At 41.0% G+C, this 12,441-nt stretch overlaps 1 protein-coding gene across 3 annotated transcripts in view; it reads left to right on the plus strand.

The window, feature by feature from the left end:
- Positions 1–12,441, plus strand: part of Rab3 (RAS oncogene family member Rab3) — a 49,315-nt gene that overhangs the window by 3,580 nt on the left and 33,294 nt on the right. The window contains exon 1 of one of the 3 annotated variants that reach the window (XM_022790687.2): positions 6,494–6,633. The exons of the other annotated variants lie outside the window; for them this stretch is intronic. Coding sequence (XP_022646422.1) covers positions 6,619–6,633 — 15 coding nt within the window. The 5' untranslated portion in view covers positions 6,494–6,618. Of the gene's footprint in view, positions 1–6,493; positions 6,634–12,441 lie in introns of those variants that run through there. 3 annotated transcript variants of the gene reach the window in all.

A 12,441-nucleotide genomic window follows, 5' to 3' on the forward strand; every position in this document is an offset into this window, starting at 1 on the left:
GATTTAGCTGGAAGCGAATCAACAGGCAAATATATTTATTATCGTGACTATTATCGCTAGCTTACGTCGTCATCCGATCTTTTTATCCCGCCTGAACAAGATGACTGACTGCGTCATGATAGAAGCAGCAAGGTCGTAATCCCGAATCCTAGTCAACGGTCTTGCCGTAAATGTAGCCAGCGACGATGTGGATAAACGCAACTGCTTCATTTGAATGCATCGCTGCTGAAAATGGGCACTGATCTATAGGGATCTTATACATGTAGCTGCGCGTACTTCTATCTTAGTTCATCTTCTTTCTATATCGTTGTACTAAAGGGCTCATTTGAATAACTGGAGTCACTGTCTGTTCCATTGGTAAGTGCGACTAAGCATAAGAGCACCACGATGCTAACTTTCCTACACAAAGCAATGCGGGCCTCGCGATAAACGCCTGCATTTTGTGCTACCTATCCACACTCGTTGCTAGGTCAGCTAAGATCTACCTTATTAGACACTTCGATTCGTCACTGTCGGTTCGTGTCTTGCGAACGCGGCGAGTAACAAAAGTAGCAGCAAAGACGAAGCGAACAGTAACTACATGCGTACATATTCGTATTTACCAGGCCGCTTCTTACAACGCCTATTCATAAATCGACTATTGACAGATCGAGGCAGATGCGATATGCTTTTATAATAAGAAGGTAGGCCGCTGGCCACATTGACTAAGGAACGAACCTACTAAGATCACCTAGTAACCCGTACGAAGTCACGGACGTAAAGTAGAAGTTTACGAAAAATTTATCCTGCCTAAATATATAAACATTAGATTGTAGTCATACGAAGAGATATAAAAAGATACTCATGGAACCTGTTGGCGTTAGATCTGAGCGACTTCTTAAAGGTAGCAAACGTTCAAATATCATTTATATATATATATATATATGTAGTTTGCAAGATGGCAAGTTGAATTTGCTTTGAACGTGGGTCTAATTTAAGTTGAAGTAAATACGCCGCACACGCGATCTTTGATACGTATCACGAGTCACCTGCCGATTTCTATTTGTTAATGCCAATTTAAAGACATCAGGCATAAGGTATCAGACTAAGGTTGTCATGTATAAGAATATACATTGACTTGCTGGGGTTTTGCAAATTGATCCAATCAAGAAGCGTCTTATGGAACGTACATATAGGCAATCAATGATAGCAGCCTGTAATTAACACTTCTAACAGCAGCGTCTTTGGCACTATAAATCAACAGCTACTTCCTTGCTGCTCCTAGTGACCTCGATGATTGATGATTTGAATCTCATTGATAATTCGTAGGTCTTTTCCCGTACGCATCGCGTGTGGCTTAATGTGCACAGTTCCGCCTCCATGGAGATTCGGCAGCCGCAAGTGTCAAATGCTCAACAGCCATGAAGGGAAACTGGTAGTGGGGCTTGGAACTAAAGCAAAAGGTCAAATGCTTCGATCTAGTCTGCTACTCACTCTAGCACTACCAGGGACAAAACAGCCGTAAAGGAAATGGCAACACCTTAGAGGGTTTCATCGAGTAAAAGTGAATCTGTTCCCGCCACCTTCGCTCCGTCCGTCGAAGCCTGATGGGAGTATCTGTGGGCTTCCGCTCTCGCGTTCTCACAGTCCTTCTCTATATTTATCGCTCCTGCACACACATACACGTATTTCTGCCCTACATGTCACTGTCAGGCTGAAGGAAAGCAATTTGCTGATCTTCAAATCATTTGTACGGCTTTCTACACAGGACATGAGCATTCGATTCAATAGCTTCATAGAAATTGTAGGTCAATGCTGTACTTTAATAATAAGTGCGATCGATTTTTAACGAACCGAGTCCGCCACGTGGCACGAACTAATACAAATGGTAGTAATAATATGTAATACTTCGATTTTTGGATAGGTTTGAAGTTGCTCTTCGTGATTCCGCCGCTTATGGAAGCCGAAAACAAACGAAGACTCGGTTTTGCATTTCTACAGCTATTTTTAAGCTACTGGTAACACCCTTAACTAAATTTTGAGTGAGTATACTATGTACCTCAAAGTTTTTAATTAGACTTTTTCAGATGGCTGGCGACAAAATACATTATGAAGATGGGCGATAACTTTTAATTCTGGTTATATACGAATATGAGACGGTATCAGACCAAAATAATGCCGACTAAACGGGCTTGTCGTCAATTGTATCTCGATACTTGTGTGGCTATGGGAAGAAAATGGATTTTTGGTGGGTGTCTTCTTAATTTAAAATTGAATTATAATACCAATCGTGCTCGATCGTTACATGATGTCAAGAAAATAGTCCGATGGCAAACTGGTTTACCTTTTGCCTACGACAGAACGAGTAGTTCTATGTTTCGCTGTCGAACCTGCTACTTGATAAAAATGTATGACCGTTCCTCTTTCTTACAATAGATGACGAGGACAAGGAGAGGGTGTTTAAAAATGGTGCGCCTTTTTTGTTTTTTTTTTTGGCATCACCGTCGTAGACAAAAAGCTATTGGGCGTAAGTCTCATTGAAAGACCAGACTGTGCAAATAAAAGCAAGCAGTGCTACCACAGCACAGCGGAAATCGATCTGTTGCAATTATCTAAAAGTGTGTATACAATCCGCATGTGCTATTCAACCGAGCTATATTTTATCCGCAGCGGTGTATGGTGCAGGACGTCAATTGTAAGCGGGAGGCCCGTTATGAATTGGAAGTTCGTTACGGTTCAGCCGCATACGTTACGATATATTTGTTTTGCTTCTGGGAGGAGTTCAGAAAATGATATGTTACAGAAATAGCATAGTATATTGAAACATTATTGCTAGCATAGATGCAACCAATATCTAAAACCAATAGATCATTTAGAGGAATTTTCATTTTGTTGGCCTTTTTCCCTGCCCCTTGTAATTGATGGCTTCTATCTCATAAGTTGTTATTCACCCAAAGGCTGGCTATTACTCGCGTTAGCTTTGTTATCTATAAGTGATTAAAGTAAAAGCGTCCATTCCACATTGATTCTATGGGAGCTATTCATATATTTCAACGAACTGAAGACAAAACTGCTATTCTTTATTAATGCAAAAATCCTTGCTCAGACAAATTTATTCAAAAAGACAGTGTATAATTGTTTTTCATCCGAAACTGTTCGCAGGTAGATCCGGAAACAACAAACTTTAAAGGTAATGTTTTAGGCCGCTGTAGTTAGCCGCCGTTGACTGACGTCGGCCTTCAGCCGGTTAAACTGGAAACGCCCTGATGACAAAAACTGGTCGTTGAAAATGTTACCAATTTTTTTAGAAATCACCGGTCAGTCCACAGCCACACTGACGGAGTCGGCTTATATGTTGATAGCAGTATTAGCGGTACAGCGCTTCTCACGGAGAAAATACGCTAGTACAATGCATAGCTCTTAACCTCGGACGTTCAAAGCCAAACACTTAAGCGGTATTCTTGAATGTCCGGATTTCTCCATATATATAAAGATAACCGACAATAGTCGTTTATGTGGAAGATTCTCCCATTTAATTTGCTTCTTCGCGGACAATGTATGTATAGGCATGCGGAGCACCAGCAGAATGTATGCTGAGGTAGCTGAAGTCCCGAAATAGATGGAATCGAAGGCCATGCTCCTTTGGGTTTATCGGGTGCTCCGAGTAATCCGACTGTGTATGGGCAGACACAGGGCCGCTTGCTTCCTAAAGCCAACCCAACTGCACGAAAGGGCAATGGTTGCAGGCCCTTTCATCCACCGATGCCTAACGTTCAGTCTTGATGCAATACAGCGGCTTTTAACGTCGGGTGAACTACCTTGATGCTCGCTTTCAGTTTCGTTGGAACACTCGACCGATTCTGTTGTAGCAACAAGCTCTACGCGCGCAAATATTTCTTGTTCAGGCGTCATCTTAGATGTTATAGCATACCCAACTTTGCAGTTGTAAGCCAAGACTTTTCAGTTGTGCTTTCTATCCTTATCATTGATATAATTTTCCCGTACTACATAGGTACTGCTTAATCTGAAAGCTATAACTTCCCACCAAGTTAGTTCTGCTCCTTGATATTATTAACACGGAACAATTTGTTGAGCGCAAGACTTAATACACTTCAGCCTTGCCTTCTAGCGTCTCTTAAGTTATTCTCCTTCTATAGCATGGTCACACTATGTTTGTCGTTTGCTAAGGAGGAAGAAGCGTCGTGTCTAGAATAGCGATGGATTCATTAATTAATTCTCTTCGACCAGGAAAATCTTGCGAGGCGAGCGCATAGTCGGGCCTTGAGCCGGATGGCGCTATTTTTGCAACAAGCTAGGAATAATGCTTTTTCTTTCTGTTTCTCTTCGCTTTTTGTCGGCCTAAAATCCCGTTACCGGCCTCCAACAAAGGACGTAAAGAGAGTAGCAGTGATTTTGGAAAGCGAAATGGGGTATCAAAGAAGGCACTTTTATGCTCGATTTTAAGACTGAAATGAAGCGCTTTAAAACACCGTTTTAAGTCGCAGAAGGTTTTCGACATGTTGGCCGTAAGCCGATGACGAATGCACAGGCGAAATCAATGATTCCACGGCGAACGAAGTAGAAAATTGTTGTTCTAGACGACGTGCTACTGCTGATGGAATTGTAGATGTCAACAAAGCAAAGTGACGTGAGCTCGAGATGAATCACCGAATTCCCCTAAAAAGGTGCATGGGAGAATTGAACCTTTCTTACGAGTCATAAGCGGACCAATTTGAAAGATCATTTTGAGACGGGAACGCTCGTAGCAAATATTTTGTCAAAGGATTTTAACTTTGGGCCAATACAGACTCGCTAACAACTGCTTCAGGAAAACCTTAACATACTCGAAGAGGAATAAGATTTTCTCGAATACGTCATTACAGATGGCGGGGCCTGTGTGTGGAGAGTAAGACGTGGAAATAAAGGCATAATTGCATGAATGTTGCTTCATAGGCGAGCCTAGAGCGGAACATGTTGCAAGTTCTAAATAAAAATCAAACGTCTTATCCAACTTCTCCATTTGCCTTTCGAGGAATCGTGCACTATGAAATAATGCAAAATAACTGTACTAAAATTTTAAGAATATTGCGCATAGCTACTTTCCAAAATAAACTTAAAATTTGGGAAAATAAGGCCTAGCTTCCCTATGATGATAATGCCCGGACTCAGATGTCGCTACTTGTACTGTTTATTTTTGATAGCAGAACTCGATGCTTACGCTATCCCGATTTTTGTGTTCACCAGATTTAGTCTCCCCTGGTTTTTTCGTCCGAGAGAGCTCAAGAACCATCTGAATATAAAGAGTTTATAGACAATAGGGGAAACTAAAGAAAAACGAGAACAGAGGTCATCTAAATTACAACTAAGTTCGAAAACCACTTTGGCGGTCGACAGTGAAAAGAGTAACACACGTACATGCAAGTAATCTTATAGGGATTACTCCAGAAAGAACAACTGGAATTTGAGCGATTAAAATATGTTCAAAATCTTTGATCTGTTAATATCATTCAAGTTTGAAGGTTACTGGTCTTGTGAATTTTGTTTAATGAAACATGTGTTAATATCGAGCTTATGTATTGAGTCTAGCTAAGAATAGGATCCAATTTACGGAAAAAATTGTGTTATTCAAAGAAGCTGGGAGTTACCTTTCGAGCCATCATCTGGTAGCACCTCGCATCGCCGGGTCCTTTATGTTTATACAACAAGATTTTATTTGCCTAAGCGGAAAAATATGGAGCAGTCGTGTGCAATGATTCTTGTGTAAATATTCTCGCTATTATTACAACATCCGCCTGCTATCGCGTCAATAAAAGAAACAAATTAACATTTGCAGTTGGATACTTTCTGTGTATTTGTATGATAAAGCTAGCTGCATATGACCAACGGGCAACAACGTTTGGTCTGTGATAAAGAAAAAGAATAAAGATAAGCCCCATAGATTCAGCTATGGCAGCAAATGTTACATATGGTTCGAATGTTACCTCTATATATATATATATATATAGAATGATTTCATAATTATTTAGACAAACGAACTGTTAGGGCTTTTTTATTGATAGAGGCCTACGGGTGTTTAAGCGAAACAACATTATGACCGATATTACCGGTACTCACAAGTATGCATTTTCCCACAAATTCTTTTTAAGAAGTAAATGTTTAAAGCCTGTGTACGGATAGCGGAAATTTTGCTCCGATTTTGTTTTCCGCACCTATTTATTGTTACTCATTTGTAAATCTTTGCGAAGCTAGTGTGTGGTATCTGCTAGCATTTTTAAGCACAGAACCTATAAATCCCATACTTCTATTGCATTGGGTCGTGGCCAGATACTTGCTCTAACATTATGTCTGTGCAGCCCATTCTAATAAGTTAGCACTGCGGTCATATTGGCGCCTGCTAATGGCCTTGAGCATCTGCGCAGCCCGCTCTCACTCTGTTGGTACGTCTGTATATAGTTGTAGCCGGCTTTATGTTATAGCGTGATCCCATTCTGTTGTCGACGAGACCGCCGTGGGATATGTTATCGCATAAGGACTCTTAGGAGCAACATAGCGTTGGTGTCAGCATTACTGTTTACACCACAAAACAAAGACAAAACTGACCGATGGATCCAAAGCACAACAAGCTGCGGTTACACTTCGATGGTAGTGCCTCAGGTGAGTGCGATCTTGTCTTCAAAAGTCGGGGCTTCCAACCCCGTCTTTACTATCCAGAATCCTACTCCCTTCGGTATGTCTGCCTGAAACCTGCTGTGTTCCTCAATACACGTAGCCTGAGTGCCTACCTACGCACTTCGACCCCTCCACCTTTTGCTGTCGACGATTCCAAGTAAACAGTTTCTCTGTGGAAACAACGGCGGATTATTTCCCCTTGGTAGAGAGGAGCACCATGCTAGCAAGATAGATTCACTCAGTTGAGCCGCCTCTGCAAGTCTGACCACTGTGGCCCGCCCTGATCATTTCTCCCTTGTTTCTGTTCATCGTAATTCCCATTATGTCCATGCCTAAGTATCGTGCACTTTTCCGGTGCGTGCTCCCCATCATTTATCACTGGACAAGTGTTTAAACGATCTTGGGGGGGAGGGGGTCAAGTGAGCGACTGCAGATGCCTTACTATGATACATTATTAACAAAAGACAGCTTCAGCCTCGATGAAGTGATATCCCTGCAGTAAACGAACGCAACGTTTGCCGCTCCAAAAAGGCCGGCCCGTCGTTACATGCCTCACTATGGTGTACAGTCACAGAAAGGCGCCGAAAGAAAGAGGCCCGTTAGACTGTCGTTATCTTCAAAGTCGAATAGAAACTGAATCACGCCCTATGTGCCACAGAATAGTAACCGTACGTATAGTGTAGCAAAATGCATGACGTCAATTTGAGTAGGAACTGCTATCACCGAAAAATGGCGTTATGCCGGGACATGAACTTGGAAGTTGAGTTGCAGGAACATCTATGCCACAATATCCAAATATGTACATCCGAATAGATATGTACATATTTATAGTACGAGCACACAGTAATGACTCGTCAACTTTATTGATGATCGAGTATAAGAACGATTACTATTATTAGTTGAATGTCTGTCTAAGTAACAATACAAATTTAATTTTATTGTAATGGTTAACGGAAGGATGTGCGTCTTAGGAACTCGTCCTAGAAAAACTTCTAAAGTGCTAAACATTGAGCTTTTCAATAGGGCACATCCCTACCGACCATTTTTGCTGCTTAGGAGTGTATATATATGCCTACAGTGTTTCTGGTGGTGACCGTGTATGAGTATTTTTATGTTTCTGTGAGTTAGTTTTGATCTTCTTCTAGAATGAAATAGGTTTGGCCTAAAGGTTATAGTGATGGGGACCAGCGGCCAGCGTCCATCGGCTCGGCCAGATGCATGCATTTAAACATAGAGGCTCTGTCGCTACAGAGGGCAAATAATCGATCAAAGTTCCTCGAAGACAAGTCATCGTCTTTAAACAAAACATATGTACAACTCTTTTGTTACTTTTGAAAAGAAGAACATATTTATAACATCTACATATAATGGATTATATAGTACCCTGACTTTTCCATTATGAGCCGTTTTATGGCACCTAAAACCGGCGAATTTTTTCTCGGCTAAATGCTTCATAATGCCTAAAAAAAGCAAAGTTAATTTCTTAACGAAAGGGTGTCATAATTCAACGGATTTTTCTTTATGCAGACATTTATATATTGTGTAGTATACGTCATTGAGGGGGACATAAACCAATGATCTTTGTTTTTTTCAGCCAGAAGTTTCTACACTTTGAAAAATGTAAGGACACAATGAGCCGTAAAGTCAGGATTTGAATTTACCTTCAGCTTGACGCTGTAGAAGTTAAAAGAGCAACTGATCTATAAATCGACCGATATAACCGAGAGTGCCAAAAACTATTATGAGTAAGCATTTTGCTGCGAGGCAGATGTATTCCAGATCCAATTACTAACCGTGGAGAAGTTTTTGAATGCCCAAGATATTCGCTATTGATAATAACATTTTATAGGCCGTCCAGAGTTTTCCTTATTGATCTCTTTCGACCAAATTTTATATTGCTATGATTGCGCATAGAGGGGTATAGGCTGGTCCAATTTTAGTCGACCAAAGTAGGCGTACTTTTGTGTTTTGATTCTTCCCTTATAAACGTTTTCTGGACGGAGAAATTCGATAGTATTCCATTAGAAGTAAATAAATGTATTGTGATATCTTGAAAAAAAATAGCAGACATTTCAGCTGTTTCTTCTGGCACGCACGGTTAAAAGGTTTATTTCGTTCGAGGTTAACAACATGCGCATACATTGTCCTATTAAGTGAATGATACTAGAACGTAGATATTCTTACGGGGCCTAGATTTTGTGTCAGTCACAGGTAGTGATGACAAGGACAGCTGGTTGCCTCTAGCCTATCTGAGACCTTTCGGCGTAGCGCCTGCTATGGTGCTGTATAGTAGAAAGCAACTCCTTATTACGACTATACAGAGACGCTCTGGCAGCGTCTCACACCGTCGCGAACTACAGCCTTAAGATTGTACCAAGCTCCGATTGCTAACTCATCGATCAGAAATATTCATGACGATAGAGGCACGCTTATCGGCAATCGCCGTAAACACAGTACGAATAGGTTATTTAGATTGGAGTCTAGAACTGCCAGACAGCTCCGAATCGCTTTGGCATTAATGTGCTCTACAATTGTTTTTAGATTGCCAGCAATAGCCATCTTTTTTTCATAATGCGGTTTTTGTGCATTTCGTTTACGCACCAAAGCGCATATTTCTCATGAGTTATAATAGACAGTTACGAACTTTCATGCATTTTCCTGTACATAGAAAAATGGGGTCTGTGAATAAAAGGGCCTTATTTGAAGTCTATCATTAGTAAGATAATTTCCTGTCCTTCATTTGGTTGGCTTCAGTTGTCTGGTTACTGACGTTTTCTTTGGAGTGCATCATTACTCTGTTACTGTACAGAAATGGCTTATACGCAAGGTGTTCGACAACACAGAAAACTGCTTCAGCCAAAAACCAATATAAATATGCTAATTGCTATAAATTGCCCGAACAGCACGGTTCAGTTTGACAATAAATATGGCACAAAAAGGAAATTATTTCGCGCGTATTGTACCCTTAGATGGCCATAAAGTATGTTTTGAACCCTGATAGACATCAAAGATATTAGGAAAGGTTGAAGAACAGCGATACATCGATTATGGCACATAATCACCGAACCCATTCTGCGCAGAGGCACAGTCATATGATCCCGATGAGACTGCGGAAAGTTCGTAGAAACATATTTTCTCTCTCTTTCTCTGTTCTTTCTGGGTCTATGGTTCCTACAGTATACGTTCCGAAATTGGTGGCTTATTTTTGCTGGGCAGACAAAAGCAGACATCTAAAGGGCAAAAGTGTTATGTCCAGCCTTTCATTGGGCCCGATGAAGCAGCCCGGGCGTATATTAGTACGCCTTTGATATTACAGCGACCCATTGCTGCTTATACGAGGACGCAGCTTCTACCCTAAGGGTTCGAATATCTGGAATAAACTAATTCCCGCAGATGCACGACGCGTGTCTGCATGACAATTGCAATTGCAGGTCGTAGTTGTCGCTAACCGGGCACGTTAGCAGGACTTCCTAAATAGCCTTGTACTATCTAGGTACGGTCTGACGCAAAATTGTACTGTAGTCGTACATGTAGTTGTTGACGATCGTATCGTCCCATCCGTAATCGGTGCGGAAAATTGTGTATATATATGCAGCAGGTCGCACCGGCTGTTGGGCGCCGCTTAACTAACTGTGATAATTTATATTCTAACACTCCCTGTTCCATGTTTTTCGCTCGTTGTTACTAAATTAATTTCATGCGTTATTATTAGTATTAATAAAAGTAACGGCTTCACATAGAATATTAGGGTAGGCTGTATTTACGATGAACGTTTTGTCGCCGGGAACATGTTAGAGTCGTGCTCCCTAGATGAAATTGATTGCCACAAACAAATACTCTATGTATATATGTACGCAAGCACAACATGGTATATCACAACATAGCGATTTGGCGTCTGCTCTAGCAAACAGTTCAGCTCTAAATGTCGTTACCACTATCCGACAAAAACACAAAAGCGACCTTTTCTTTTCTCTAAATGTTACGCATACTGTGTATAGACGTGCCACTTATTAAAAACGGGTCTATATGCGTACGTTGATACCTTAACACGCTTGCTTTTGTAGATGGTGAATTAATGTATATAGTAGCTGCTGATAAATGCAATGTTAGACAATGTAGTAGTCTGAGTGAAACAAAATAGGCTCGCTCGAACATCGTTGAGAATTACTGGAGAATTTCATGTGCGATTATATTACCGCTCTCTCGTCCTACACAAAATTAACCGCGAAACCAGACGGTCTCCAGTTATAATCTACTTAAACGCATGAAAACTGATGCGCAAACAGAAACTGAACCATCTGAAAAGATGATGAGGTTGTTCTCTGTAGGAAATCCCAGGGGACATGGAATTTGCACTCGCAAGCCAAACCCTCAAGCGATTTGTCATTTATACAAGCACACATCTACAAGCTAAGGGATCCTTCATACTGATTCTCTTTCGATGATATTAGAGATATTGAATTTTAAAGCTCCACCAAATTCTCATAAAATTTTTGAGTACGTATAACGCAACGTATAAATTCAACAAAATTTAGTGTGCTTTCCTGGCAAATTCTTACGCACACGACCACATAATCGAAGAGAACGAGAACTTCGTCCACCTTATTTTCCTATGTATGTGGTTGTATAAGAACTTGTAACTGCAAGAAGTCAGTGCGGAGAGGACCTTCTGGCATAGACTCCCTATCCACCGGGAGGCATCTTATTGATATAGTGGACATGTTTGGCGGACTGTAGTTGGCTTGACCCCATTCCAGCGGGCAGGCCAATTGAGATAAACACGTCGCTCGCCGAGATCTCTTTTTTCCGTTTAGCCTAACTCAACTCGGATCGTCAGAGTCCTGCGCGTTTAACGGTCGTGAGAAACAGAAATGCTAAGATGATTCTGTTTAGAACTCTTTGTACGCAAAACTTTACCCGTCAAGTTTCTTTTGTCTAAAATATGGATTTCATCGTGATAGTGCAGCGACAACGTGTTTACCGCTTGAATTTCGGGACACGTGAGGTGGTCGAGGCTCTAAAGCGGCCGTACACATGCTTCGCCTCATACTGTGAGGGACCGCCTGTCGAACGAAAGAATCAACTAAACCTGTGTCAGACGCAAAACTCAACACATTTTTTCTTTTTATCTACAATATAAATATTACTATAGTACGAATCTATACAAAATAAGGATGCCGGCTACGAACTATGTTCCTGTAGCTTGGTGCAGGGCACATTATGAGAGCGACAACATGGCATGGGGTAAAGCCTGCATTTCCTTCAGTTTTGTTCTACGGGTGTCAATAATCGATACCTGAATAGCGATCGATCGGTCGATATAATTCTTAAATATGTTGTGGAACTCTAATTTATTTTCCTATGCAGCCTAGGCTGGTTTTAAAGGATCCAGTCGATCCGGAGCCATTACTGTGCGTATTTATTCACTAATAATGAAAACACAATCAAATTCCAATCTCGTGTCGTTGTCATTACAAATTTATCGCTTGTACCAAAGGTTTTTGCACCTTTAGTTTGACATTTGGGTCCACTATCAAAGCCTTCAATTATCTGGATTTGTTTCTATGATTCGAGGAATCCAGCTATTCAGAAATCTCCTTCTTCTTTGCTTCTGCTTTTCGTATTTGAAGGGCTGTTTATAACCCAGGGCGATATCAATTTCAGTCTGAGCGCATCCAGCCAGAACGCAGTTGTTTAGCAGTTGTTTCACTCCTTTCTATAAATATATCTAACCCACGTCGATCATGTAGTAGGGCAAGTTTGGAAATTTAGATGGCATTAATTGGCCTGTAA

The sequence above is a fragment of the Varroa destructor genome, unplaced genomic scaffold (assembly GCF_002443255.2).
Source record: "Varroa destructor unplaced genomic scaffold, Vdes_3.0 BEIS01000002.1, whole genome shotgun sequence".
In the NCBI taxonomy this organism is placed as follows: Eukaryota; Metazoa; Arthropoda; class Arachnida; order Mesostigmata; family Varroidae; genus Varroa; species Varroa destructor.